This window comes from Lotus japonicus, chromosome 3 (assembly GCF_012489685.1).
Source record: "Lotus japonicus ecotype B-129 chromosome 3, LjGifu_v1.2".
Classification (NCBI taxonomy): Eukaryota; Viridiplantae; Streptophyta; class Magnoliopsida; order Fabales; family Fabaceae; genus Lotus; species Lotus japonicus.
Genome location: NC_080043.1, coordinates 20,283,758 through 20,307,119, shown reverse-complemented (window position 1 = coordinate 20,307,119; position 23,362 = coordinate 20,283,758). Strand labels below are relative to the sequence as shown.

At 37.6% G+C, this 23,362-nt stretch overlaps 2 protein-coding genes across 4 annotated transcripts; both read left to right on the top strand.

Moving 5' to 3' along the window:
* Positions 1–871: 871 nt before the first annotated feature.
* LOC130743743 (uncharacterized) lies at positions 872–8,665 on the top strand. Its single transcript, XM_057595971.1, has 4 exons — positions 872–1,085; positions 4,438–4,909; positions 7,774–7,857; positions 8,116–8,665. Exons 1-4 carry the CDS (start codon positions 872–874, stop codon positions 8,663–8,665), a joined length of 1,320 nt encoding a protein of 439 aa, XP_057451954.1.
* A 1,594-nt stretch (positions 8,666–10,259) lies between these two features.
* Positions 10,260–22,249, top strand: LOC130745938 (uncharacterized). 3 transcript variants are annotated; one of them, XM_057598387.1, is made up of 20 exons: positions 10,260–10,503; positions 10,627–10,715; positions 11,671–11,780; positions 11,893–11,947; positions 12,374–12,462; positions 12,766–12,832; positions 12,920–12,982; positions 13,214–13,384; positions 13,485–13,578; positions 13,673–13,749; positions 13,873–13,948; positions 14,062–14,105; positions 15,929–15,996; positions 16,329–16,414; positions 16,698–16,855; positions 16,953–18,285; positions 18,421–18,704; positions 20,413–20,619; positions 20,695–20,851; positions 21,662–22,249. In XM_057598387.1, the coding sequence occupies exons 1-20, from the start codon at positions 10,392–10,394 to the stop codon at positions 21,958–21,960; spliced, it is 3,639 nt and encodes a 1,212-aa protein (XP_057454370.1). In that variant the 5' UTR covers positions 10,260–10,391; the 3' UTR covers positions 21,961–22,249. The 3 variants fall into 3 exon arrangements, with proteins under 3 accessions (XP_057454370.1, XP_057454371.1, XP_057454372.1); XM_057598388.1 differs by lacking the exons at positions 10,260–10,503; positions 10,627–10,715; positions 11,671–11,780; ... (1 more) ...; positions 12,374–12,462; positions 12,766–12,832 and having other exon boundaries at positions 12,920–12,953; XM_057598389.1 differs by lacking the exons at positions 10,260–10,503; positions 10,627–10,715; positions 11,671–11,780; ... (1 more) ...; positions 12,374–12,462; positions 12,766–12,832 and having other exon boundaries at positions 12,945–12,963.
* The last annotated feature ends 1,113 nt before the right edge of the window (positions 22,250–23,362 follow it).

The window sequence follows — 23,362 nt, the reverse complement described above, 5'->3', positions numbered from 1 at the left end:
GTGTTGGTGCGTGGTGACCACAACCATCAGCCAGCCGAGAATCTGGTTGGCCATGCCTATGTCGGCCGCCTTACAAGTCAAGAAAAGGATATGGTTGCTAAAATGATTGACAATAGAGTGAAGCAGTGGCGGAACATCATTGGGACAGGGGAGGGCCACTGCCCCCCAATATTTTAAAATTTAAATTGAATTACCGGTACGGGGCTTGAGAAGTAAGGGGAAGCACATAAGAAGTTGGGTCTCTAAACCAACTCTAGCTAAGCATCCACTGGGAGCTACCGAATGGTTCATTATATTGGTCTCAACTGTCAAATATCTTACTTGGAGCTTTATTTCTTGGTCACTGGTTGGCTTGGATAATTGGATAAGTTGAAAATGTTAATTGTCCCTCTCTGCTGCTTTGTTCCTGTTTCAACTCAGTTTTCTTTCATCTCTTCCTTGATTTCATTATTTTCTTTTTCCACAAAATTTCCACCCAATTAACTATGCCAATTAATCTGTGATTCTGTTTGATAGTTGCAACATACATTCATCCATACATAAAGAAGGGGCTTTAATTTCAAGATATGTATAGTTTTTGTTTCAACTTTCAATGGTGTTGGTATATTTTATATGATGGAATTAGAAGTAGCATAAGATGAAGATTGAGATACTAGTCAATACTGGCCACACCCTCAACATAATAATAGTGGTGGCAAAGGTGAACTTAGTTTCCAACAGAGGGGCTATTAGAGATTTTTAGAAATAAGGGTAGTACTATAATAGATGTGGAGAATATATAACAGGTATTGTGACAAATGAAAGTGATCAGAAAAGTGGTGGTAAAAATGATATCTACAAAAAATTAAATTAAAATACTTTACCCCTCCAAATGTTATGGTCTAGTTCCGCCACTGGAGTGAAGCCAGGTAACATGTTGCTTGCATTGAAGGATGTCAACCCTCAGAATGTGACTACCATAAGGCAAGTGTACAATGAGCGGATGACACACATTAGGGCCAAGAGGGGACAATTGTCAGAGATGCAACACTTGATGAGATTGTTGGAGGAAGACAGGTACAGGCACTGGTCCAGAACTGAAGAGGGTTCCACGGTGATCCGGTCCTTATTCTGGGCCCATCCAGTTCCCATCCAACTATTCAACCAATTTCCTACTGTTGTCTTGCTTGATAGTGTAACGCCCCAATTTCTCAACTGAGGAATCACATTAAGTAACCTAACAAAGTCTAAGAACTATTCTGCAATCCCTAAAATCCAAGGGTATTTTTTTTAAAAAACAACTAAATACTTCGGCTAAAAGGTTGGAAACATATCATAACTTTATTTAAATAACCTGTTTCCCGATATACTCTAATAATAGTTTACAACACCATAAGTAAGGTTCAGAATAAGTATGCGCACTTTAATAGTGGCGGAATCAAGGCTTTAATAACAGAGTTCTCATATAGGAAAGGAGACTCAAACATAATCCATAAAGGAGAAGCAAAGCTGCTTCTTACACCTCTACTCCACCGCCTACGACCCGATCTCCAACTCGAGCAGCTAAGCTTCGGCGGAAGGATCTCCATCGCCTAATAACGTTAAGCGCCCAAACAACAAATAACAAATAGAAAGGGTTAACTCCATGCCATTACCACGTATAAAAGAGAAAAGCATGCTATCAAAGTTTAAGTGCGTAACATGGCACATAAGCTAGCAACTTAATTCAAGATAGATAACACCATATATCTACCAACATGAAATAAAATCATATATCAGCATATCAGCAAAATCAACGATATGGTTTTAACTCAGATATCAACAACTTAACAACATATATTTATTCAGATATCCACAACTTAACAGATATCGATAAAATCAGATAACAATAAAATCAACAATATAACATTAATTCAGATATCGATAACCTCAACAATATAACATCAAATCAGATATCAACAACCTCAACGATATAACATCAAATCAGATATCAACAACCTCAACAATATCAATCAAACAATAACGTCTCGTAAGACGGGACAATCACGTGGGACAAACCCACCTCATCGCCACTTATTGCGCCACACAAGGCGGGACAACCAGGTGAACACAATACTGACCGCCGCTTATACGTCACAAAAGACGGGACAACCAGGTGAACACAATCACCTGACCGTCACTTATACGTCACACAAGACGGGACAACCAAGTGAACACAATCACCTGACCGCCACTTATACGCCTCACAAGGCGGGACAACCAAGTGAACACAATCACCTGACCGCCACTTATTGCGCCACACAAGGCGGGACATTCGAGTGGACACAACCACCTCCTTGCCACTTATCGCCACACAAGGCGGAACAACCAGGTGAACACATTCACCTGATCGCCTCTTAGGCTTAGGCCCTAAATGCCAAGCCAGTCAATAACACTGCCCAAACCAATTATTAATTCGGAGTAACCACATGTTATTTCTATCATCAACGAACATAAATCAATTCCATTGCATACCAACTCAGTTCAATGACAAAAACCAGTATACGGCCAAAGCCTCTCAGAAAACGGAGACACACGTCTCAATAAGTTCACTCGGCTGAAGCCTTTAGAAAACATTTGGCACAAGCCTCAGAAACAGTCAACATAAGCAAGCATACAACATTGCAAGCATAATAATCATAATCCAATGCCAATCAATATAAACATCTTCATCTCAAACGCAGGCAATGCGATAAAAGCAGGCAAGACTCAAAGACACGCTAAAACTGAGTTACCCTTACCTTCGTGAGTAGAAGTTGTGCATGGAAGTTGTGAACCTAGAACAAGGAAACACAATCATCAACACAAGCCTCACTAGAAACAACGCTATCTAATAACACTAATCGAAATCGTAAAGAAAGCTTTTAAAGCTTCAGAGTTCCTATTTAAGCACAAATTGACAACGGAGACTTCGTTCGCTAAAACGAGCATAACTCGAGCTACAGAACTCGGAATGACACGAAACCAACACCAAAATTTCGACAATTGAAATAGCTACGCAATGGCTCAGGTCATAGAGACCCAAAAATTATTTTTGGACACGGTACCCTAACAAATAGGTTTCGGCCACTCTCAAAAATAGGGTTTCCGAACTTTTTCTTCGATCTAAATCAATTCCTAGGTATTCTTAGGCGATATCTAGGTCAGGGAAACTCTCAGAAAAATTATAGGGTCGAAAACTGTCGCAGGGGTATTTTGGTCAATATTTTTAGCTCGGAAACTCAAAATCAGAATTTCGAAAAATAAATTAGATGGGGTCGACACCAACGACGATTATGACGACTAATCCTACTAACGCTAAGCTCAGTCGAGAGTTTTTGACTCAAAAAGCGGAACCTTTGTCAGAAATGGGTATTTTGAGCAGAATTGAAGTTCGGCGGCGATTCGACGAGATTCGGCGAAAAGTAATCCGCTAAACATGCTCAGGGGCACGCAGGGAATAAGTTTAGACAGAGAAATCAAGTTATTTGGACAGTTTTACAAAAAGCTCAAAACTTTGAGCACAGAAAGACATAGAGAAAAGCGACAGAATTTACGATCAGAGGTAAGGAAAAGCATCAGTACCTCGAGGCCTACGCGTAGCAACGAACTGTGGGACGATCAGGCAACGGCGAAAAACTCTTCTCCTCCTCCTTCCTCCTTGGCCGCGGGTTTGGGTGTGTGTGTTGGTGAGATTTTTTGTTTTTTTTTTCTTCATTTTTCAAGCTATTTATAGAAAATGGAAAATGCGGAAAAATGAAAATTTCGCGATTCCGATTTCTCCTGTGCCATCCTCTGTGAATTCTAAGATAGGTTATGGCGACAGAATTCTAGAACTCAAAACAGGTTTCTCAGAATTAAAGCAAACGATCCAAAGTCGGTGTAAATCTATTTTACCCGAAAAACTACTTTTTGCAGTTGATGTCGGATGAGAAAACTTCTTTCTGAAGAAAGATTAGAAACATCGAAAGCAATGAGTGTAAGCGTGTGGAATCTTCGTTTGAAGCTCCGAATAGAAAAAGTCTTTATCAACCGTTTATTCTAGGTTTCTTGAGCTATCAGGGTTTTAGTTTCGGCAAACCTCCGAGAACTAGAATCGGACGTTCGTACATTCTAGGGTTTCGTATCGAAACGCTTGTCATGGAAGGATTAAGAGAAGTTCTAACATTTCTCTGAAGATTTTTGGAATTAGTTTCCATCGCGTCTTTAAGTGCAAATTAGTCGTTTACTGACGCTCTCGTCCTAGGTATAAGCGAATGAAACTCGTGCTATAACCTATAGCGATTATATAACTATTCTTAACCATTTCTTGAACTTTCTTCCTCATAGCGCTAATCCAAACATTAAACACGAGTCAAGTTCCTCTCACGCTTACACATAATCCTATGCGTGAGTTGGAAATTAATTATTTATTTAATTCTAAAATCCTGGTTCTTATAGATAGCACGTACAAGACCAACAAGTATATGATACCATTGTTGGAGATGGTTGGCATGACATCAGTTGGATTCACATACACAATCGATTTTGGCTACATGTGCAATGAACGTGAACCTGAAGTTACATGGGCACTTCAAAAACTAAGGGGGTTGCTACTTAAAGAAGAGGACATGCCTAAAGTCATGGTTACTGACAAAGACATTTCTTTGATGAACGCAGTTACAGCCACATTCCCTACAGCAGCTCACTTGCTATGCCAATTCCATATATCTAAGTGTGTGAAGGCAAAGTGCAAGCTCACTATCCAAGACAAGGAGATGTGGGATGATGTCGGGGACGCATGGAATAGAGTCATGTATGCCGAGTCAGCGGAGGAGTTTAATGCAGGCATGGACTTCTTACGTTCACTTGTTGGGGAGCACTCTGACCTCATGAATTACATTAAGGAAACTTGGTTGCCGTTTAAGCACAAGTTTGTGAAGTGTAAGACCCCGAATTAAATAATTAGATTATTTATTTACTTTCGTCGTGTTGATTAATTAAGTAATTATATTTTATAGTTTTATGTTATTTTCATGACTCGAATCCTATTACGAGTCACGAAAACTATTTATATAATAATTAAGTTCTGATTATGTTTAAGGTTGACACTGTAGTCAGCTTAAGTAATAGCACGAGCCATATTCGCACTCGACTATGGTCGAGAGTGTCCGAAAAAGGCTATATCCTCTCCTAGAGCACTGTTTAAGAGAATTTTAGAATTGAAGGGAGAATAAGAACCTCTAGGTATTTTTCCCATGACCAGTGTTTCAATACGAAACCTGGACTGTACGCTTGTTAGGTTTCGCTTCCCGGAAATCCGCCGAAGCTAGATTTTAACTTCTCGGAAACTTCAACTAAGACCTTGAATGAAGAGTTTTTCTTCAGAAGGAAGTTTCTTCATCCGACGTCAACTGCAAAAAGTAGTTTTTCGGCGTAAATCGATCCATACTGCGTTTGGATCGTTTTCTTCAATTTAAAGAACCTAAATTTGAGTTTTGGCATTCTGTCGCCAAATATTCACTTTTTATCAACAGATGAAAGTACCGGGACGACCCGATCCGCAAAATATTTCTTTTTCCACATTTTCCCTCCGCTATAAAAGGAGAGAAAATGAAAAATCTCACCATTTTCCACCACCAACTAGCCATGGCTACGAGCAAGGGGGGAGGAGGAGATTCCGACGCCATTTTCTCGTATCTTGCCCAATCGTTGCGATTTCAGTTGCATCGGATTGTTAGCGAGGTAACCTTCATAACCCTTGCATCCTTTCTTTCTTTCTGATGCTTTTCTCTATGTCTTTCTGTGCTCAAAGTTTGGGGCAAAATGTCAAAATGTCCGATAGCTTTGATTTTTCTTTTCAACTATCTTCCCCACTAACCCAACATGCTATAATCATTGTCGGATCGTTCGGATTTTCACCGAGTCGCCGTAGATCTGAAAAACAGACTAAAAACTCATTTTCTTCACATGTGCTTACTCTTTATCAAAAAGTCGCAACCAAGCTTAGTGCCCTTGAGATTAAGTGCTATAATCGTCGTTGTGAACAACCCCATCAATTTTGTTATTCATAATTTCAACTTTGAGTTTTTGGTAATTAATTCATGACCAAAATACCCCTAAGTCGTATTTTCAGTCGTTAAATATTTCTGAGAGTTTCCCTGGCCTAGATATCGCCAACGAATACCTAGGAATTAAATTAGATCGAAGAAAAGTTCGGGAAACCCGATTTTTTGTAGTGGCCGAAACTTTTTGGAGCTATACCGTGTCCAAAAATAATTTTTGGGTTTGTCCCACGGGATTGTCCCGTCTTTCATGGGCGTTATTAAGTGGCAGTGGATTGGATATTTTTACATGACTGTCCTGTCTTTCATGGGCGTTATTAAGTGGCAGTGGAGTGGATATTTTCACATGACTGCCCCGTCTTTCATGAGCGTTATTAAGTGGCATTCAGGGGAGTCCGTTCTCTGTCTGTCCTGTCTTTCATGGACGCTATTTGGTGATAGTTCAGGGGAGTCTGTTCCTCGCTCTATCCTGTCTTGCGAGACACTACTGATCGATCCATTTTGGTGGTAGCATATAGTTGCATTATAGGGCAATAATAATTGCTTCTGTTGTTTTGGTTGATAGCTGATTTGATGTTATATTGTTGAGGTTGTGGATATCTGATTTGATATTATATTGTTAAGGTTAATTTGATGATATGCTGTTGATATTGTTTATATCTGATTTGATGATATGTTGTTGATATTGTTTATATCTGATTTAATTATATGTTGTTGATCATGTTTATATATGATTTAATTATACGCGGTTGATCCTGTTTATATATGACTTAATTATATGTTGTTGATCATGTTTATATCTGATTTAATTATATGTTGTTGATTATGTCCGTATCTGATTTAATTTCATATTGCTGATTTCGTTGATATCTATCTTGGATTGTATTGTTAGCTTGTCTATTGGTATATTGTGTATTATCCTAAGTGGCGATGAGGTGGGTTTATCCCACGTGATTGTTCCGTCCTTTGAGACGCTAAACTTGCGATGAGGTGGGTTTGTCCCACGTGATCGTTCCGTCTTGCGAGACGTTATTGTTTGATTTATATTGTTGGTTTTGTTGATATCTGAGTTGATTTATATTGTTCGTTTTGTTGATATCTGAGTTAATTCAAGTTGCTAGTTTATTTACCATGCTAGGTAATTAAATGTGAATAACATGCTTTTCTCTTTTATATGTGGTAATTGTATGGAGTTAACCCTTTCTGCTTGCTACTTGTTGTTTGGGCGCTTAACGCTATTAGGCGATGGAGAATCTTTGAAGGAGCTTAACCTTTGTGCGAGTGGAGATGAGGACTTGAAGAACTGTGGAAGACTCGAAGAATAGAGTCGGGTGTAGGGCTAGAGCCTTGGGTTAGAAAGCTTACCGTTATTGGTTTAAGCGTGCATAATGATTTTAGAAATTTATATTTGGGGTTTCAGGTACTCGCCTTGTTCAAGGCTAGATGTAATTTGATTTCAGTTGGGAGTAGGCATGACATGTTTCGGAAATACTTTGGGAGGAAAAAAATAATACTCGTTTTATAAATCCTTTTGGAAAACATTGCATATTTATTTTAGTAGGTTACTATGGTGACCCCCGAAAGTCGGGGTGTTACATGAAGTATGCGATTGACCGTTACATGCACATGGGTAACACAACTACTAACAGGTACATTCTTAGACACTGACATTTCAATAAGTTTGCTACATTCATTAAGTATATATTAATATGCACATTATAACTTTGCACAGGGTTGAAGGTGCACACGCAAAACTGAAAGCGTGCATCAAAGATAGTAAGAGTGACATGTGTGCGGCTTGGGCAGCTATACATAGGTGCATACTTCTCCAGCATACAAGGATTAATGCTACTTTTCAGGCAAGTATCTTCATCAGAGAGCATACGTTTAAGGACAAGCTGTACGACAACCTACGTGGTGTAGTCTCAAGATATGCCCTCATGTTGATCGCAACGGAGAAAGCGCGCGTTGGAAAATGCGGCTGCACTATCAGGAGGACATACGGCCTGCCTTGCTCATGTCGCCTTGGTATGATGAACACTATTCCATTGACAGCAGTGGACCAACATTGAAGGAGGTTTACATCAACATCTGCACCTGATGAATCCCAACCTGTTTTGGGATTGAGCATTGCGACAGAGTTAGAAGTCATTGTAAAGATGTTTGAAAAAGCTAATGTTTCAATAAGACAAACTATCAAAGAGAGGCTTCGGGAGATTGCATACCCAGATCAGACTTCTATGTGTCATCCTCCAAACAAGTTGCCTACAAGGGGTCGGCCCAATGAACCTAAGGGTTCTACCAGACGCATTCCTTGTTCTTGGGAGAATGTTGATGCAGTACTTGGGTCAAAGCAAGGTAGCAACTCATCAGCTCCACAAGGCAAGGGGCGTAAGACCCGGTCAACAAAACGGAAGAGCATTCCTTCCAATCAATCTGCACCTAAGAAGAGAAGCAAGAGGATAACAAGCAAGTCAGCTCAGCTCCCGCCACAGCACCCGAAAGGCAAAGTTTACTCGGCCAACTACATCCATGAAGTGCCGAATTCCTCCGTGAGTATGTCATTGACATTCACAATGTTGAAGATGATGGCAATTTTGGATATAGATGCATTTCTTCCTTGATGGGTAAGGGAGAACAAAATTGGAAGCAAGTCTGAGAAGACATGATAAAGGAGCTTACATTACGGCAAGGTGTTTATCATGGTATGTATGACACCGACAAACATTACGAAAAAGTACTACAAGCCTTGCATCTTGCTCCAAATGAGTTTGCAATGGAGGAGAAGTGGTTATCAGTGCCGGATATGGGCCACATTGTTGCTACGATGTACCAGGTTGTGTTCGTGACCTTGTCGAATCGGGGGGGCGCCACCTACTTCCCTCTCACCAGTCCAGTGTTACATCCGTCAGGGCACCAAATTATATGTTTACTCCTTGTCAACAACAACCACTGGGTGAAGGTACTGATCAATATTACATTTAGTATGAATTTACCTTACATTACATGAACTTTATGAGATACTTAACAATATAATTGATCATTATGTAGGTTCTTATTTCAACTGACTTTCCTTTACCAACGGTTAATCCACAATGAATTTATCATTGTACTGTTGAAGCTCGTGGTTGGTAGCTACCATACCTGGATCGCATGGCCCTATTCAACAAACTCTCCCGAGAGGCAAACATACATAAGGTCGATGGAGGAATCATAAATCTCGCTGAAGATTAGTTTGCAAATTTTCATATTAATTGTAATGTATCAATGACAGATTATAATGTAATAATTAACTTGAAGTTTATTAATGTATCAATGACAAATGTAATATAATCTTAGTTTCTGTTTCTGTTGTGTTAAAGTTTATGTTTCTGTTGGAGTTCCTGTTTCTGTCAAGTTTCTGCAAAAACTCGCACTACGGAACTGCGTCAACCACGCACGCTCAGGGCGCGATGGTAACGCCGTTAAAAAGAGCGAATCATATCACGCACTTTGTAACTGCGCGACTAACGCACTTCACTAAGGGCGCATATGTGCCTCTCCTATGTATAGTCAGACACTAGGACATCAACTCTGACCCTAATTAATCGCACCTTCAACATGCGCCTGCAACGCATGTTTAAGGAGCGTCTACGTCGCTCCGTGGGCAGGTGAGGGAGAAACGCATTATAAGGGTGCGTTCGAAAGGGGTAATTTCGGGTTTCAAAAATTTCCTTTAGTCTAAATAGGTGGGGGGGGTCTGAATAACAATTCCCTAACTAATATCCTAGTATCCGACAAGTGTCAATGTCGTACGAGTGTGTGACAACCAGACACTCCATATGACAGAGGTGTCAGTGTTTCATAGGCTACTATCACCACGTACAATGATAACAAGAACAAACTCTAATGCACATAGTAAGTGGGACACTTTTATTTTTATTGTTGCTATCATGAAATGGAAAAGTGTAAGAATCAAATTTCAAAGACTAAATATAATCTCTAAATCACATTTTCAAGAAAACTTTCGGATTTTTAAAATTATTTTAACAAAAATTATTTTTATCATATGATCTCTCTATATAAATAAAAAAACTATCATTCGTCAATAATTATTTTTCTCTCCATATTCACGAAAATAACACTAATTATAATTATTTTCATTTATCCGGTCCGAATGATCCAACCCGAACCCGACTAAGCAAAAACCGTATCTTTTTCATGTTGGCATTCATTGTTTCATTACACACAGACAGACAGACAGAAAACCATGATCTAACATGCAACATACATTGTCGGTAACAGAATCTGTTGTGATTCCTCGTCGTTTGTCGGAGACACCAGATTTCGAAGCTCCTCTTCTTTCAATCCATGGAGTCGATCCTCGCAAGAGCTCTGGAGTACACTCTCAAGTACTGGCTCAAATCATTCTCCAGAGACCAGTTCAAGTTGCAGGGTCGCACCGTCCAGCTCTCCAATTTAGGTCCACTTTCTCATCTTCTTGTTTTTTCCTTCAATTTTCAGAATTAGGTGGGGATTATTGGGAATGAACGGGGTTGGTTGATTTTTTTGTATTTATTTTTTTGAGTTTTGATTTTCTGTTCAGATATTAATGGGGATGCATTGCATTCCAGCGTTGGATTTCCGCCGGCGCTCAATGTCGCCACTGCAAAAGTTGGCAAATTGGAGATCATGGTTTGTCAATTGTCACTCTTACTATTTTTTTGGTTCATGTTGCTGTTTGGTCATGGTTCCTTAGAATCACTAGAGAAATGGGTAGAAAAAAGATGTAGCCTTCTGTGTTAGAAGTCATTTGCTAGAGATATGACATAGATAGCCTTTATAAAGGATAGAGCGATCCTCAACTCTTGAGCTAGCTTTTGAGTTGAGTTAGGCCTCCCAAATTCTAATATTCTGTACCGATCAAATAGCGTATAATGTTCTAATTGTTTGCCTTGTTGATTATGTTTATCTAGTTGTCTATGTTGAATTTGGCTCATGTGAATTGGGAGTCACTTTAAATGATAAAATAAGTCACTTTAGAGGGTGAAAAAGTAGTTATAGATGGTTGAGATTGCGATCATATTCATGCATATTCATGCTGCTGTTTGGTAATGGTTCCTTATAATCACTAGTAAAATGGGTACAAAAAAGTTGTAGCTTTTTGCACCAATGACCAACCAAATAACTTATAATGTTCTAATTGTTTGACTCGTCAATTATGTATTTCTAATTATCTATGTTGAATTTGGCTCAATTGAATTGGGACTTGGGAGTCACTTTTAATCATAAAATAAGTTAATTATAGATAGTTGAGATGTGATCATATTCATGCGTCTATATCTACATTACTTTTTTTAATTAGGGAATGTTTGTGCTCTTCCCCTTCGAATTGGGAGACACCTTTCTTTCAGCATTTTCTTCACAATTTCTTAGAGAACTTGAAACAAAATGGAAATAAGCTGGCATAGTTGCAATTATTAGTAAAAACGTATCGGCTAAAGATGAAAACAAAAAACTTTCCAAACTCCATCGTTATATTGTCTTGTTTGGCCTTTCGCTTAAATTTTTCTTCTAGCTATGTCTTCTTTGGCATTTCTCCTTTTTTTTCTCTTAATTAAATTTAATGATTTTTTATATGACTTTCTAGCTACCATCAGTGAGCAATGTACAGATAGAACCAATCATTGTGCAAATTGATAGGCTCGATTTGGTTCTTGAGGAGAATTCAGATTTTATACCATCTGAAAGTCCAACCAGGTAGTGGAATTAGTCTCATTGAATATTATGTCTGAGGAATCTTGTTATAGAATGATGCTTTTAATGTTAGCTATGAAGTACTTATATCCTGTTTTTACACTGTTGTATGCAGTTCTACGTCATCAAGTGCCTCTGCCAAAGGTAGCGGGTATGGTTTTGCTGATAAGGTTGTTTGACTCTCATTTCTAAGTCTAAATTGAATTTTAAGTGAAGTTATTATTCTGCTAACCATGCGATGGTTGTAGCAAAAATTTCAAAATTGGAAAAGGGGGAAAGGAAAGCAAACGTTCTTCCAAAATTGTAATGCAGTTGGAGGGGATTTGAATTATTCATTTCATGTCATACTTGTCATCCCTTGTCCTTCAGTTGAAATTGTTGCCAGTGGTTGTGAGGAGAACTTTTTAGTAGGATAAAAGTAAATATGTAGGTAGAGAGATAATTTCCTGACTATAGGTGGGGGATATTATTTACTGCACAACTTTAGAGAAGAATAAGATAAGATTAGTTGTTCCTTGCAAAAACCTGTCACTTTTCTATAGATATTGGTATTTGATTCGAATGCCTCATTTCTAATAACTGTGGGCAACCTTCAGATTGCAGATGGAATGACTATACAGATTCATACAGTTAATCTATTACTTGAAACTCGTGGAAGTGCTCGTCGCCAAGGGGGAGCAACATGGTAAGTTCTTCTTACCAGTCCTCTGAATTGGGTATGTTATTTATGCTCTAATATTATTGGCAAACGCTATTGATCTATAGAAATTGAATGTTGAGATTACCGTATTAGTATCTTATTCTCTGCTGGGGTTGGTGCAGTATTTAACATGCCATTTTCAAAGGAGTTCAAAATAGTTGGTGGTTATATGGGATAACTTTTAGCACTAAACTTATGAAATATACTTGTTGTTTGACTCAAAGATATGTTATAAGTTTTACCTGAGTTCTATTTATAAGAATGCTTGTTCCCTGCCTTTGCTTGTAGGGCACCACCCATGGCATCTATAACTATACACAACCTTTTGTTGTATACTACAAATGAAAGCTGGCAGGTAATTATGTTGTGACTCATTCTTACCACAAATTTCTAGACACTTTGAGTATAAAGTTTATTAATGGTTTTCCCCCTTCTTTTTCAGGTTGTAAATCTTAAGGAAGCACGAGAATTCTCATGTAATAAGAAGTATATATATGTCTTCAAAGTACTGTACCAACTTTCATTTGGTTTGCTTATGTCTGTATGGAATTTGCATTTTGATGATTTGCTCATCTTCGTGTTACTCTTCCATATCATGTCTCTCCTTTTATCATTATATGAACATTTATGCTTTCATCCGAATGTAGTTTGGCTACATTGTTTAATATTGAGCATGCGATGTTGCTTATATTTGTATTACCACATATAATTCTTACTTTTCTTGCGCTTTTTTCAGAAACTGGAATGGGAATCACTGTCTATTGATCTTTTGCCTCATCCTGACATGTTCACGGATGCTACTTTAGGCCACTCTCAAGGGGGTGGAAACCTGAGAGATGATGATGGTGCAAAGCGAGTATTCTTTGGAGGTGAACGTTTTATAGAAGGAATATCAGGAGAAGCATATGTAATGATTAAGTTTCACAAACTAGTTATACAAATGTTCTGTTTTTGTCTAGAATTTTGTGTGTACTCATGAAATAAGGCTTGAACTTTATATTTACCAGATCACAGTTCAGAGAACTGAATTGAACAGTCCACTTGGGCTGGAGGTTCAGTTACATGTCACAGAAGCTGTTTGTCCGGCACTAAGTGAGCCAGGTAAGTAAAAGGGTCTTCGGAGGCTTCTTGTGTCCCTTTTGAATTGATGTAAAAGGCACAGATGTAACACAATTTTGATATAACATGTGAGCAGGACTGCGTGCACTTCTCCGCTTTATGACTGGATTGTGTGTTTGTCTAAACAGGGGAGATGTAGATTTCAAGGCCCAGGTTTCATACTGTCTTAACTTTTCCCTCCTTTGAGCAAATCATTTTTCAAAAGTTTTGAATGACAAACACTTCGTCTCATTCTAGCTTTTTGGGTCTTTTCTGTTTTTGAATCAATCATGACAGCGGTCAACTGAAGCTGCTGGGCGCTCTCTTGTCTCAATTGTTGTGGACCATATATTTCTCTGCATTAAAGACTCTGGTATATCTTAATTTTTCTTATGTTGATTTTAACGTCCCTAAATCACCATTAAATATTTATAAAAGTAATTGTTTTGCATGCAAAATGATCCTACAATTGGCATTAAATTGCAGAGTTCCAGCTTGAGCTTTTAATGCAGTCCCTCTTTTTTTCTCGGGTAATTTTCCTTTATAAGAATCTTTTTTGTTTCTTTCTTCGTGCATTCTTTCTTCTTTTTTTGGATTTGTTCACGTTAGTTATTGAAATATAGGGTTTAGATACGAAAGGACGAAAGAGAACTAAGAGGTCCTGAATTATTTGATAATAGATTGATGTGTTATATCTTTAAAATGCGAAGCCGGTGGACCCTTTTTTAACTAAAAAATAAGGCCTAGTATAATTGTAATGCTGCTAGAAGAGGAAGTAATTCTTGGGATTGCTCCCCGAATTAGATGACTGATTCCTCAATATATTCTATATTTCTTTTTAGATATTTGTTGATATTTAAACATTTACACTTCAATAAAAAGTTAGGAGATAACCCAAGCCATACTTATGAATCAATATGTTACATATTGATACAATTGATATGAATGATTCAGAAAATAGAGGAAACAAACAGAAAATTCTACAGATAATTTATGCGGTGTATGTTAATTTGTGATAGGCAATGATTCCTATTTGACAACGGTAGACTTGATTACTTGTGAAATTATAAGGTGTTAGAGTAATACGTATATCGAGAACATAGCTCTAATGTGGTTGTATTGTAGTTCTGTTTGTAGAGTATAACTCTCTCTTGTAACTGATTAGTTAGTTAGTTTTAGCCTCTTAGGCTTTCTGTTAGTGACAGATTGCATCGGTAAATGATTCTGGTGGAATCAATTACCACTCATTGTGTAAAAGCTTTTCTCTGAAGTATTATTGTGATTATTATTCATTTCACACAAATCTTAGTTTCTCTCTTTCACTTTCTCTCATTCTAGTTATCAAACATAAGGAAATACAGAATTGTAAGAGCAATGTTCCGGTCAAGGAAAATTTCTCTGGCCCCAAGCAGAAATTTGAAAAGCAGAAAGAGGAATCGCATAACCTCCCTACATCTCCAAATTCATATTTAGACAAATCCTATCACATCTATTTTTTCTCTCTTCTGACTAGCCCTTCATATATATTATTCCTTCATAAAAATAATGTTTTGGTCTGTGAAATTAAATTTGCAGAGCCTTTTCAGGCCCAGCTTTAATAGTAACTGGGTCCATATGATATAGCACCAGAAAATATCCTGATTGAGTTTGTAATTGTATCACTCACTGAGGAGTTCGTAGCCCTTACAAGTAAACCAGAAAATACAACTAGACCCTAAGGCTCCTCAAGGATTCACTCCCTATCTACAGTGGTACCGCTCTCTTTCCTAATTGCCGTACTCCCTAGCCAACCCTCCTATATCCCATCATGCCCAAGTCAATAGCATGTTACTGGAGCGCTACACCAGTATTTTGGCATTTAGTTGCCCCTGGCTGCTCCAGGCTGTGCCTGTCACATGGCGTTACTATTAGAGTATAAAGCAGTTATGCTTTGATTAAACTCTGAGTCTGTTAGTAGTTACGGTTAGTTGTTAACTCTGGCTGAGTTTGTTACAAGTTAGTTACGGTTAGTTGTTAACTCTGGTTAGCCTAGCTGTTAATTCTAGTTAGTTTAGTGCACTTGCTTAGCAAGCTACTCTCTCTGTATAAATACTGAGAATCACTCTTGTAATCTTTACCTTTGAATGAATGATAATTTCAGTTCAGTTTTCAGATTCAGTTTAGGTTTTCAACAGTTACACATCAGTGTAGAGGCCACTGTGGCCCCTAAAATGATAGAAATAATGGTTGTCAGGGTGCTATGAAGCTTTCCCTCTCTTAAACGTCATTTTGCCATATTTGTAGTCCCTTCGCAGTGCCATTTTATCAGGCTTCCAGCTGGGGAGAATTATTGTTTGATAGATTATTCTTGCAGGCCAGTCTTCGTGAAGGAGATTCTGATTGTAACTTGACCAGGATTACTATTGCAGGACTATTTTTGAGGTTTGTTTCTTTGTGTTCTGCCGTATAACTACTATTGAAAGGTTTAAGTGGTCTATTTCTGCTCATTTTTGTGGGTGTCTGTTTCACTGTATGTGTGGTGGCCTATGTAGCAGTCGCTATGGTTAGATATTTTAGGCTGACACTTTAGCAGTTAATGCAAATGAGATGGATAAAGGATCAGAAACAACCTCTAATATTTGTGAGGAGTTACAGTAATATACACTACTTGATTATTTTGGTATTTCTTGATAATTGTAATGATGCAGTCATATTTTCTTAGTTGACTAAAGTAACTGTTATAACGTGACTGAATTATGTTTCTTGAAATGCAGGGATACCTTTTCACGGCCTCCATGTACCTTAGTGCAACCATCAATGCAGTCTGTCACAAGAGATGCTTTTGAAGTGCCAGAGTTTGGTATTAAGTCATGACTTTAATTTTGATCCATTCATTGTGAAAACTTTCTGCACTATTGTCCACTCATGTTGACTTTCATATGCATTGACTGTGATTAATAACTATTACCAATTACATAAGAAGTCCAATTCTTTTATGGTGTGGCAACACATGATAGTATGATAATCTAAATAAGTTCTATACCAACACTGGAACATAAAGTGAACTCCAAGCCATTGGCTCATATTACTGAGAAATGAATATGTTTGTTTAATGATATATTTTCATTCCTTTCTTATGGCAGCCAGAAGCTTTTGCCCTCCAATATATCCTCTAGGAGAACAGCAGTGGCAATCAATCGTGGGAACTCCAATAATATGTCTCCATTCCCTGCAGATCATGCCCTCTCCTCTTCCACCATCCCTTGCTTCTCAAACAGTTATTGACTGTCAGCCTCTTGCGGTATGTGACTATGTGCAAATTATTTCAAACAATGTCTTCTGGTGCATCTATTTAAATTTTTGTTGCCATTTATGTTATTTCAATATTTATTTTCCAGATCCATCTCCAGGAAGAATCCTGCCTTAGGATATCATCTTTCTTAGCTGATGGTATTGTTATCAATCCTGGTGATATTTTGCCAGATTTCTCCGTAAAATCTTTTATTTTCACTCTCAAGGGACTGGATATTACAGTTCCTTTGGATAAGGGTCAATTGGATATTTCTAAAAGCTATATTGACAATACAGTCCAGTCCTCATTTGCTGGAGCAAGGCTTCATGTTGAAAACCTACTCTTTTTGGATTCACCCTCAATGAAGCTAAGGATACTCAATCTGGAGAAGGATCCTGCTTGCTTCTGTCTTTGGGAGGATCAGCCAATTGATGCTAGCCAGAAGAAATGGGCTGCCAGTGCATCCCATCTTACTTTATCTCTAGAAGCAAGTACCGGCACCCTTAGGCATCAGAATTCTCTCGGATGGACTGCTGGAATGTGGAGATGTGTCGATCTGAAAGATGCTTGCATTGAAGTAGCTATGGTAACTGCTGATGGTAGTCCATTGTTAAAGATTCCTCCTCCTGGAGGTATTGTTAGGGTTGGTGTTGCTTGTGAACAGTATCTATCCAATACTTCTGTTGAACAGTTATTTTTTGTCTTGGATCTCTATGCTTATTTCGGGAGAATTAGTGAGAAAATTGCAGCAGCTGGAAAAAGCAAACAATGGAATGACATGGGGAACAAATCTTTTAATGGAAAGCTGTTGGACAAGGTTCCTAGTGACACTGCTGTAAGTTTAGCAGTAAAAGACCTCCAACTTCGATTTCTTGAGTCTTCTTCAATGGATGTTGAGGGAATGCCTCTAGTACAGTTTGTTGGGGATGATCTGTTCATTAGTGCCACTCATAGAACCCTTGGTGGTGCTGTTGTCATTTCATCCACTTTATGTTGGGAGAGTGTTGAGATAGATTGTGTGGATTCTGAGGAATACTTGACATCTGAAAATGGCTCTTATTTTAGTTCGGGAGAAAATGTTTCCTCTGTGAATGATAATGGATACCCTATGAGAGCTGTTTTTTGGGTGGATAACAAGAATCGTCTACTGAGTGCAAATGCTCATTCAGTCCCATTTCTGGATGTAAACGTGGTACATGTCATACCATTTTGTGAAGTAGACATGGAGTCCCATAGTTTGAATGTCTCAGCTTCTGTATCTGGTGTTCGTCTTGGTGGGGGAATGAACTATGCTGAAGCCCTCCTGCATCGATTTGGAATACTTGGGCCTGATGATGGTCCCGCGCAGGGTCTTTCTAAAGGGCTGGAAAACTTACAAACGGGGCCTTTGGCAAAACTTTTCACGACAACACCTCTCATTGTTGACAATTCAGAAGATGGTATGAAACAGTCTCATCTCATTTTCCTTGGTTTGTGTATTTGCTTTGATATAGTGTATTTTTTTGTGTTCACTTTCGCTGTGCTTTTTTTGTTACTTTCAATAATAGTTTTCTTACTAATCATTTTTACATTAGTTGAGAGTGTGACAGAAGGGAAAGAAATCAAATTTCCACACTTGAAGCCGGATAATGTGGATGTAACTATAGAATTGAGAGATTGGTTATTTGCTCTTGAAAGTGCACAAGAGATGGCTGAAAGATGGTGGTTCTCCAGCCACGAAGAAGTAGGCAGAGAGCAGAGGTGTTGGCACGCAACTTTCCATATTTTACAAGTAAATGCTAAAAGTAGTCCAAAGAATGTTCCAGGCGGAAAATCACAATCACATAGAACACAACAATATCCCCTAGAACTTGTTACGGTAATAAGTGCCTCTTTCTTCTTTCTTTAAGATTGAATGCAGTTTGTGTGCATGAGTTGTTGCATTGCTATACTGGGGAATTAAGGAGTTTCTTGTTGCGTTACTTCAAAGACAATTTAGCTGCCCATGCAATTTACCTGGCCCGTCGCTTTCCCTGTGCAATCAACCTGGTCCCAAAGATTTCTATTCTAGTGCAATAAAAAAGAAGTGATATAAACTCCATGCTCTAGATGTCCATTCCTAGGCGTGAGAGAAGTGTGTTGAGATCCCAAATCAACTAGAGATAAGGCAAATATAGAGATTATAAAGTCTTTGGCAACCCTCACCATATGAGCTAGATTTTTTGGTTGAGTTAAGCCTAGCCTAAATTCAATAAGCTTTATTGGTTTACACTAAAAAAGTGAGGAGAAACACAAGATCAACTTTTTTGAAAAGTATGGCATTCCATCTGGTGGGAGTTTGGAATTCCATCCAGTTTCTATCAGGAAACCTGGCAAACTGATTTGTCATAACCTATTATTCAAAAACTTGTTAAATCAGATCAAAATGGGTATTTCATCTCTGTCGTTTTTTATTCATTTTGTTAGTGAAATGAATCAGTATAAAATAGAGAATCGCAACATTGGTATTGATTCTCTCTAGTACAAGAAACTAGTCAAATGACTTAAGCAAACTCTCAGTTGATCATTTGTTCTTCACATCTCTTTAAAGACATATCTGGGCTCTTGTTTTTTCATTTAATAAAAGTTTTATTAATTTTACATGCTTATATTTGATCTTTTTTAATATATCTTGATAGAACTGGACCAGAAAAGAGGTAAAAGAATGATTTATATTGCTGGGAACCCACTTGAGAACCCTTGCACCAAGATAGTAAAGGAAATTCAAAATTCAAAATGGGTAGACTCACTTCTGGCTTTGAGAGGCCAATTCTCTTTCTTACAAAAATGACATAAATCCCTTTCTTACATTGCTCTTCTTTCTAATATTAGTATAACTAATTTCAACTAAAAGCCCATCACACAAAAGCCAAATAATTGCAATTATTTATAACTAACTCTCTGGGGTTTGGTCCTCTACATCTCTCCTATTCTTCCTATACACCATACTAATAGGGGGTTTAGGTCTATAATTTTTTTTCCTTCTGTTTTTAAAACTTTTGATTTTTTATTCTTTAATCGTTTTAGTTGATAAGAATTTTATGATGATTTTGTTAGTTTTAGTAGCTGCCTTCTGACGATTTTGATATGAAATTCATATACATCAACTCCAAATAATGACTTTATCCCACATGTAAGGGCTGATTGGGTAAGTTTGTAGGTCATGAATATTTTTGATCCGTTTTAGAGAAATAGGTTGTTTGCTAATTCATGAACTCTTGGTTGATATTCCTCTTTAAAATTTAATTTTTTTTATGCTGGGTCTACATCTCCATTGATTATCTCAACCTTTGGCTACTAGAATGTGTGGGTATTTCAGTATTTGTTTATTGTGTGTTGTTGAAGTCAGTAGGGAAGTTTCTTCTATCTTGGATTACATGCACAAATATATTGAATTAAAGACATTTAGTGTGTACTTGCACTGAAATATTCAATATTTGCAAAAGCTATACTAATTGGTTTATTTTATGGAGTATCTTTTGTTTCTGTATCTTACCTGTTATAAGACATCCTGCTGTGCCCCTTATATCTTGAGCTGGGACTTGCAGGTTGGTGTCCAAGGGCTTCAGATCTTGAAGCCCCTTACCCAAAAAGATATTCCTTCATCAATGTTAACTGCAGATGCAGTTAAAGAATTTACCAACAGCGTTGGGGGTATCAATCTTGAAGTGGGCTTGGTATTACATGAGGATAATGTCGATGATGAAAAGGCTAATTGGGAGGTGGAAAACCTAAAATTCTCTATAAAGCAACCGGTAATAAGAATCTCTTATGTGATGTGGTCATTGTCTGTCATTACAGGTCTGTATAATGAAGATTTTACTATGCAGATTGAGGCTGTTGTAACCAAGGATGAGGTCCAATACCTCACTTTTCTGTGCAAATCTGAAATTGATTCCATGGGCCGTATAACAGCTGGAATTCTAAGACTGCTTAAGCTAGAAGGTTCTGTTGGCCAGTCTGTAATGAATCAGCTAGGCAACCTAGGTAGGCTGCCACTTTTTCTAATCTAGCCAATGCTTTTCTTTATAGATAAAGGCGTTGAACTTATATCATAGCATAAGCGCTTACACAGGTATTTGGGAGAATTTATGTAAATAGCTTATGGTCTACCTAGTTTTTTGAGCCAATTTTCACAAGTTGTTCAGATTAGCTGGTGAATAAGAGTTTATGCTTACCTATATAACCTATTTTCAGCTTATTCCATTAAGTTTCTCAAATTATCTTATGATAAGCGCTTATCGTCATAAACACTTGATTAACTTGTTTACCCAAACACACCCAAATTCTTATTCTTTTGAGTTCTTTTAGTTATTGTTGATGTGTATTAGAATATTTAGAAAAATCTCAAAATATCAATATTCTATATTATAATATTTTTTAATATCTTAAAATTATGAGTCTAGTATATTAGTATAAGGGACGACGGTTAGTGAGTACTTTGTCTTCTGTATCATACATATCACATCACGTCAAATCAATACCAGTTTCAGATTTTTCAGTCTTTATATTCTATTTTTCTTCCTTTACTAAATTCCAATAACCTCGGTATAGTATCAGAAAGATATTATTCTCCATGAGCCCACATCACTGTTTCTCTACTAAGTTCTCTAAAGCTAGTGCTCTACTTTATTGTCACTATAATGTTGCCATGTTCCTGAAGTCAGGAGCTATACTCTATTTCCCTGGTCATTTCCTTCCTTTCAATTAGCATTGGCATGCCTTAATGCTCATTGTCCTAGAGTTTCAAGGGATCGGTCCGCCAGCATTTTCTAACAATGTTATGATAATTTGCAGGAAGTGAAGGCATAGACAAGATTTTCTCGCCTGAGAAACTCAGCATCGATGGTAGTGTTCGTATTGGAGGACATTCTCCATTACCAAACCTTATAAACGAAAGCCCGCGCAAATCGATGGAATCAACACTAACTTTGCTTGAGGAAGCAGTTGTGGATTCACAGGCTAAAGTTGATGCTTTGATAACTGATATTGGCACTTCTGAATCTACCTCTCAGCACCTTACTGCTGTGAAACAGCTTAGTCAGAAGATTGAGTCGATGCAGGGTTTAATGATGCAATTACGGAATCAACTTTAAAACCTTCGGGTATTTTTTTTGTGTAATTAGTATTTTAATTTTTTTGATTCACATAATTCTTTTGTATATAGCGCAAGTCCACATGCTGAGCGTTGTACAAGTTAGGCAGAAATTAAGCTCCCCATTTGTGACAGAAAATTTTGATCTCCTCATGTGTCGGGGACAATAGGTATTGCATGTTGGATAAACAAAAGCACAAGTCTTAATTTTTCTACTATAATCTCTTGTATTTACCATCAACAGCATTATAGTTTGTTATACATGTGCAAGTATATTATTCTAATTTCAACCCTTGACTACTATGATAATTTACTTTGCTTTACTAAGTGACTCCCTCTACTTTAGATTTCAATTGCTTGTGGGACCAACCATGGACAAAGTTGATGATATTAAATCCATTTCATCCATAATGGGAGAAACTTACATCAAGTTTCTTAAATCAATTTCATCAAGTTTACCAATCATGTGATGACACATGTGCAACTATTTCTAAAAATAAATGTCATTTATTAAGAATTTATTGTCAAAATTTGAAAAATTACACATAAACTTAATGGAATGGAGGTAAGGAACTTGACCTAAGTTTTATCGATTAATAATGCGCTAGCGAGTGAGAACAAACATGAAAAGTTCTGAGTGTCAATATTTGCTACAAACTTGCTTTCAGTTAAAAGTTCCCAAGTTGCAATGAAACAAAAAAGGTAAAACTTGTTCTATAAGTGCTTGTGTTGCTCGTGTAGCAGAATGTTTTTATTATGTTTTAGCGACCTCTTCTCTCTATAACAAGCAATCCACCTGAAGCTTTTTGCCCTCTCCTAGATTTAAAGGGTTTTTTTTTTATTTTGAAATTGTTTCTGATATATTAAGCAATAACGAGAGGTGTAAATGCCCGTACACCATCTTGAATTAAGGAAACAAGTTTCGTCAAAGCTTCCTCAGTCCAAACACGTAAACCACACTAAAAAGATAATTTGGCCAAACAAACCGTCACATAGATACAAATGTTTCTGAAGAAAAATACAACTTACATTCTCTCATCTTTCTATCTCTTATCTTACTCTTCCATTTCAATCATACTAAATCATTTACAAAATCTGCTCTATTTCTCACATCTTTCCCTCTAGTCACATACTTACATTCTCTAATCTCTCTTCCTCTCTTAACTCATTCTCTCCAAAACCAAACAAAGCATAAGTTTCTCGGGAAAATCTAATATGGACAAAAATAACTTTGTGCAACCTTGCACAACCCAACAAAATGTCCTTTCTACCCTTACTCCAAAAATTAATTCCATCTCCATCATCTTCATCATCTTCAACCCAAAAAACCCAGTATCTCTCTCACTGCAAGCCACCCCCACCGTAACCGTTCTCCTTCTCCTTCACTGCAACCCAGCCCCACC

Bases quoted from the DNA above. Each gene is read 5' to 3' on its own strand.
- LOC130743743 (XM_057595971.1), top strand. From the start codon at position 872: ATGTTATGGTCTAGTTCCGCCACTGGAGTGAAGCCAGGTAACATGTTG. The intron at 1,086-4,437 runs GTTCCACGGTGA...TGGTTCTTATAG, and splicing joins CTGGTCCAGAACTGAAGAGG to ATAGCACGTACAAGACCAAC. The intron at 7,858-8,115 runs GTGCATACTTCT...CCAACATTGAAG, and splicing joins GCTTGGGCAGCTATACATAG to GAGGTTTACATCAACATCTG.
- LOC130745938 (XM_057598387.1), top strand. From the start codon at position 10,392: ATGGAGTCGATCCTCGCAAGAGCTCTGGAGTACACTCTCAAGTACTGG. The intron at 11,948-12,373 runs GTTGTTTGACTC...GGCAACCTTCAG, and splicing joins GGTATGGTTTTGCTGATAAG to ATTGCAGATGGAATGACTAT. The intron at 16,415-16,697 runs GTATTAAGTCAT...TTCTTATGGCAG, and splicing joins TTTTGAAGTGCCAGAGTTTG to CCAGAAGCTTTTGCCCTCCA.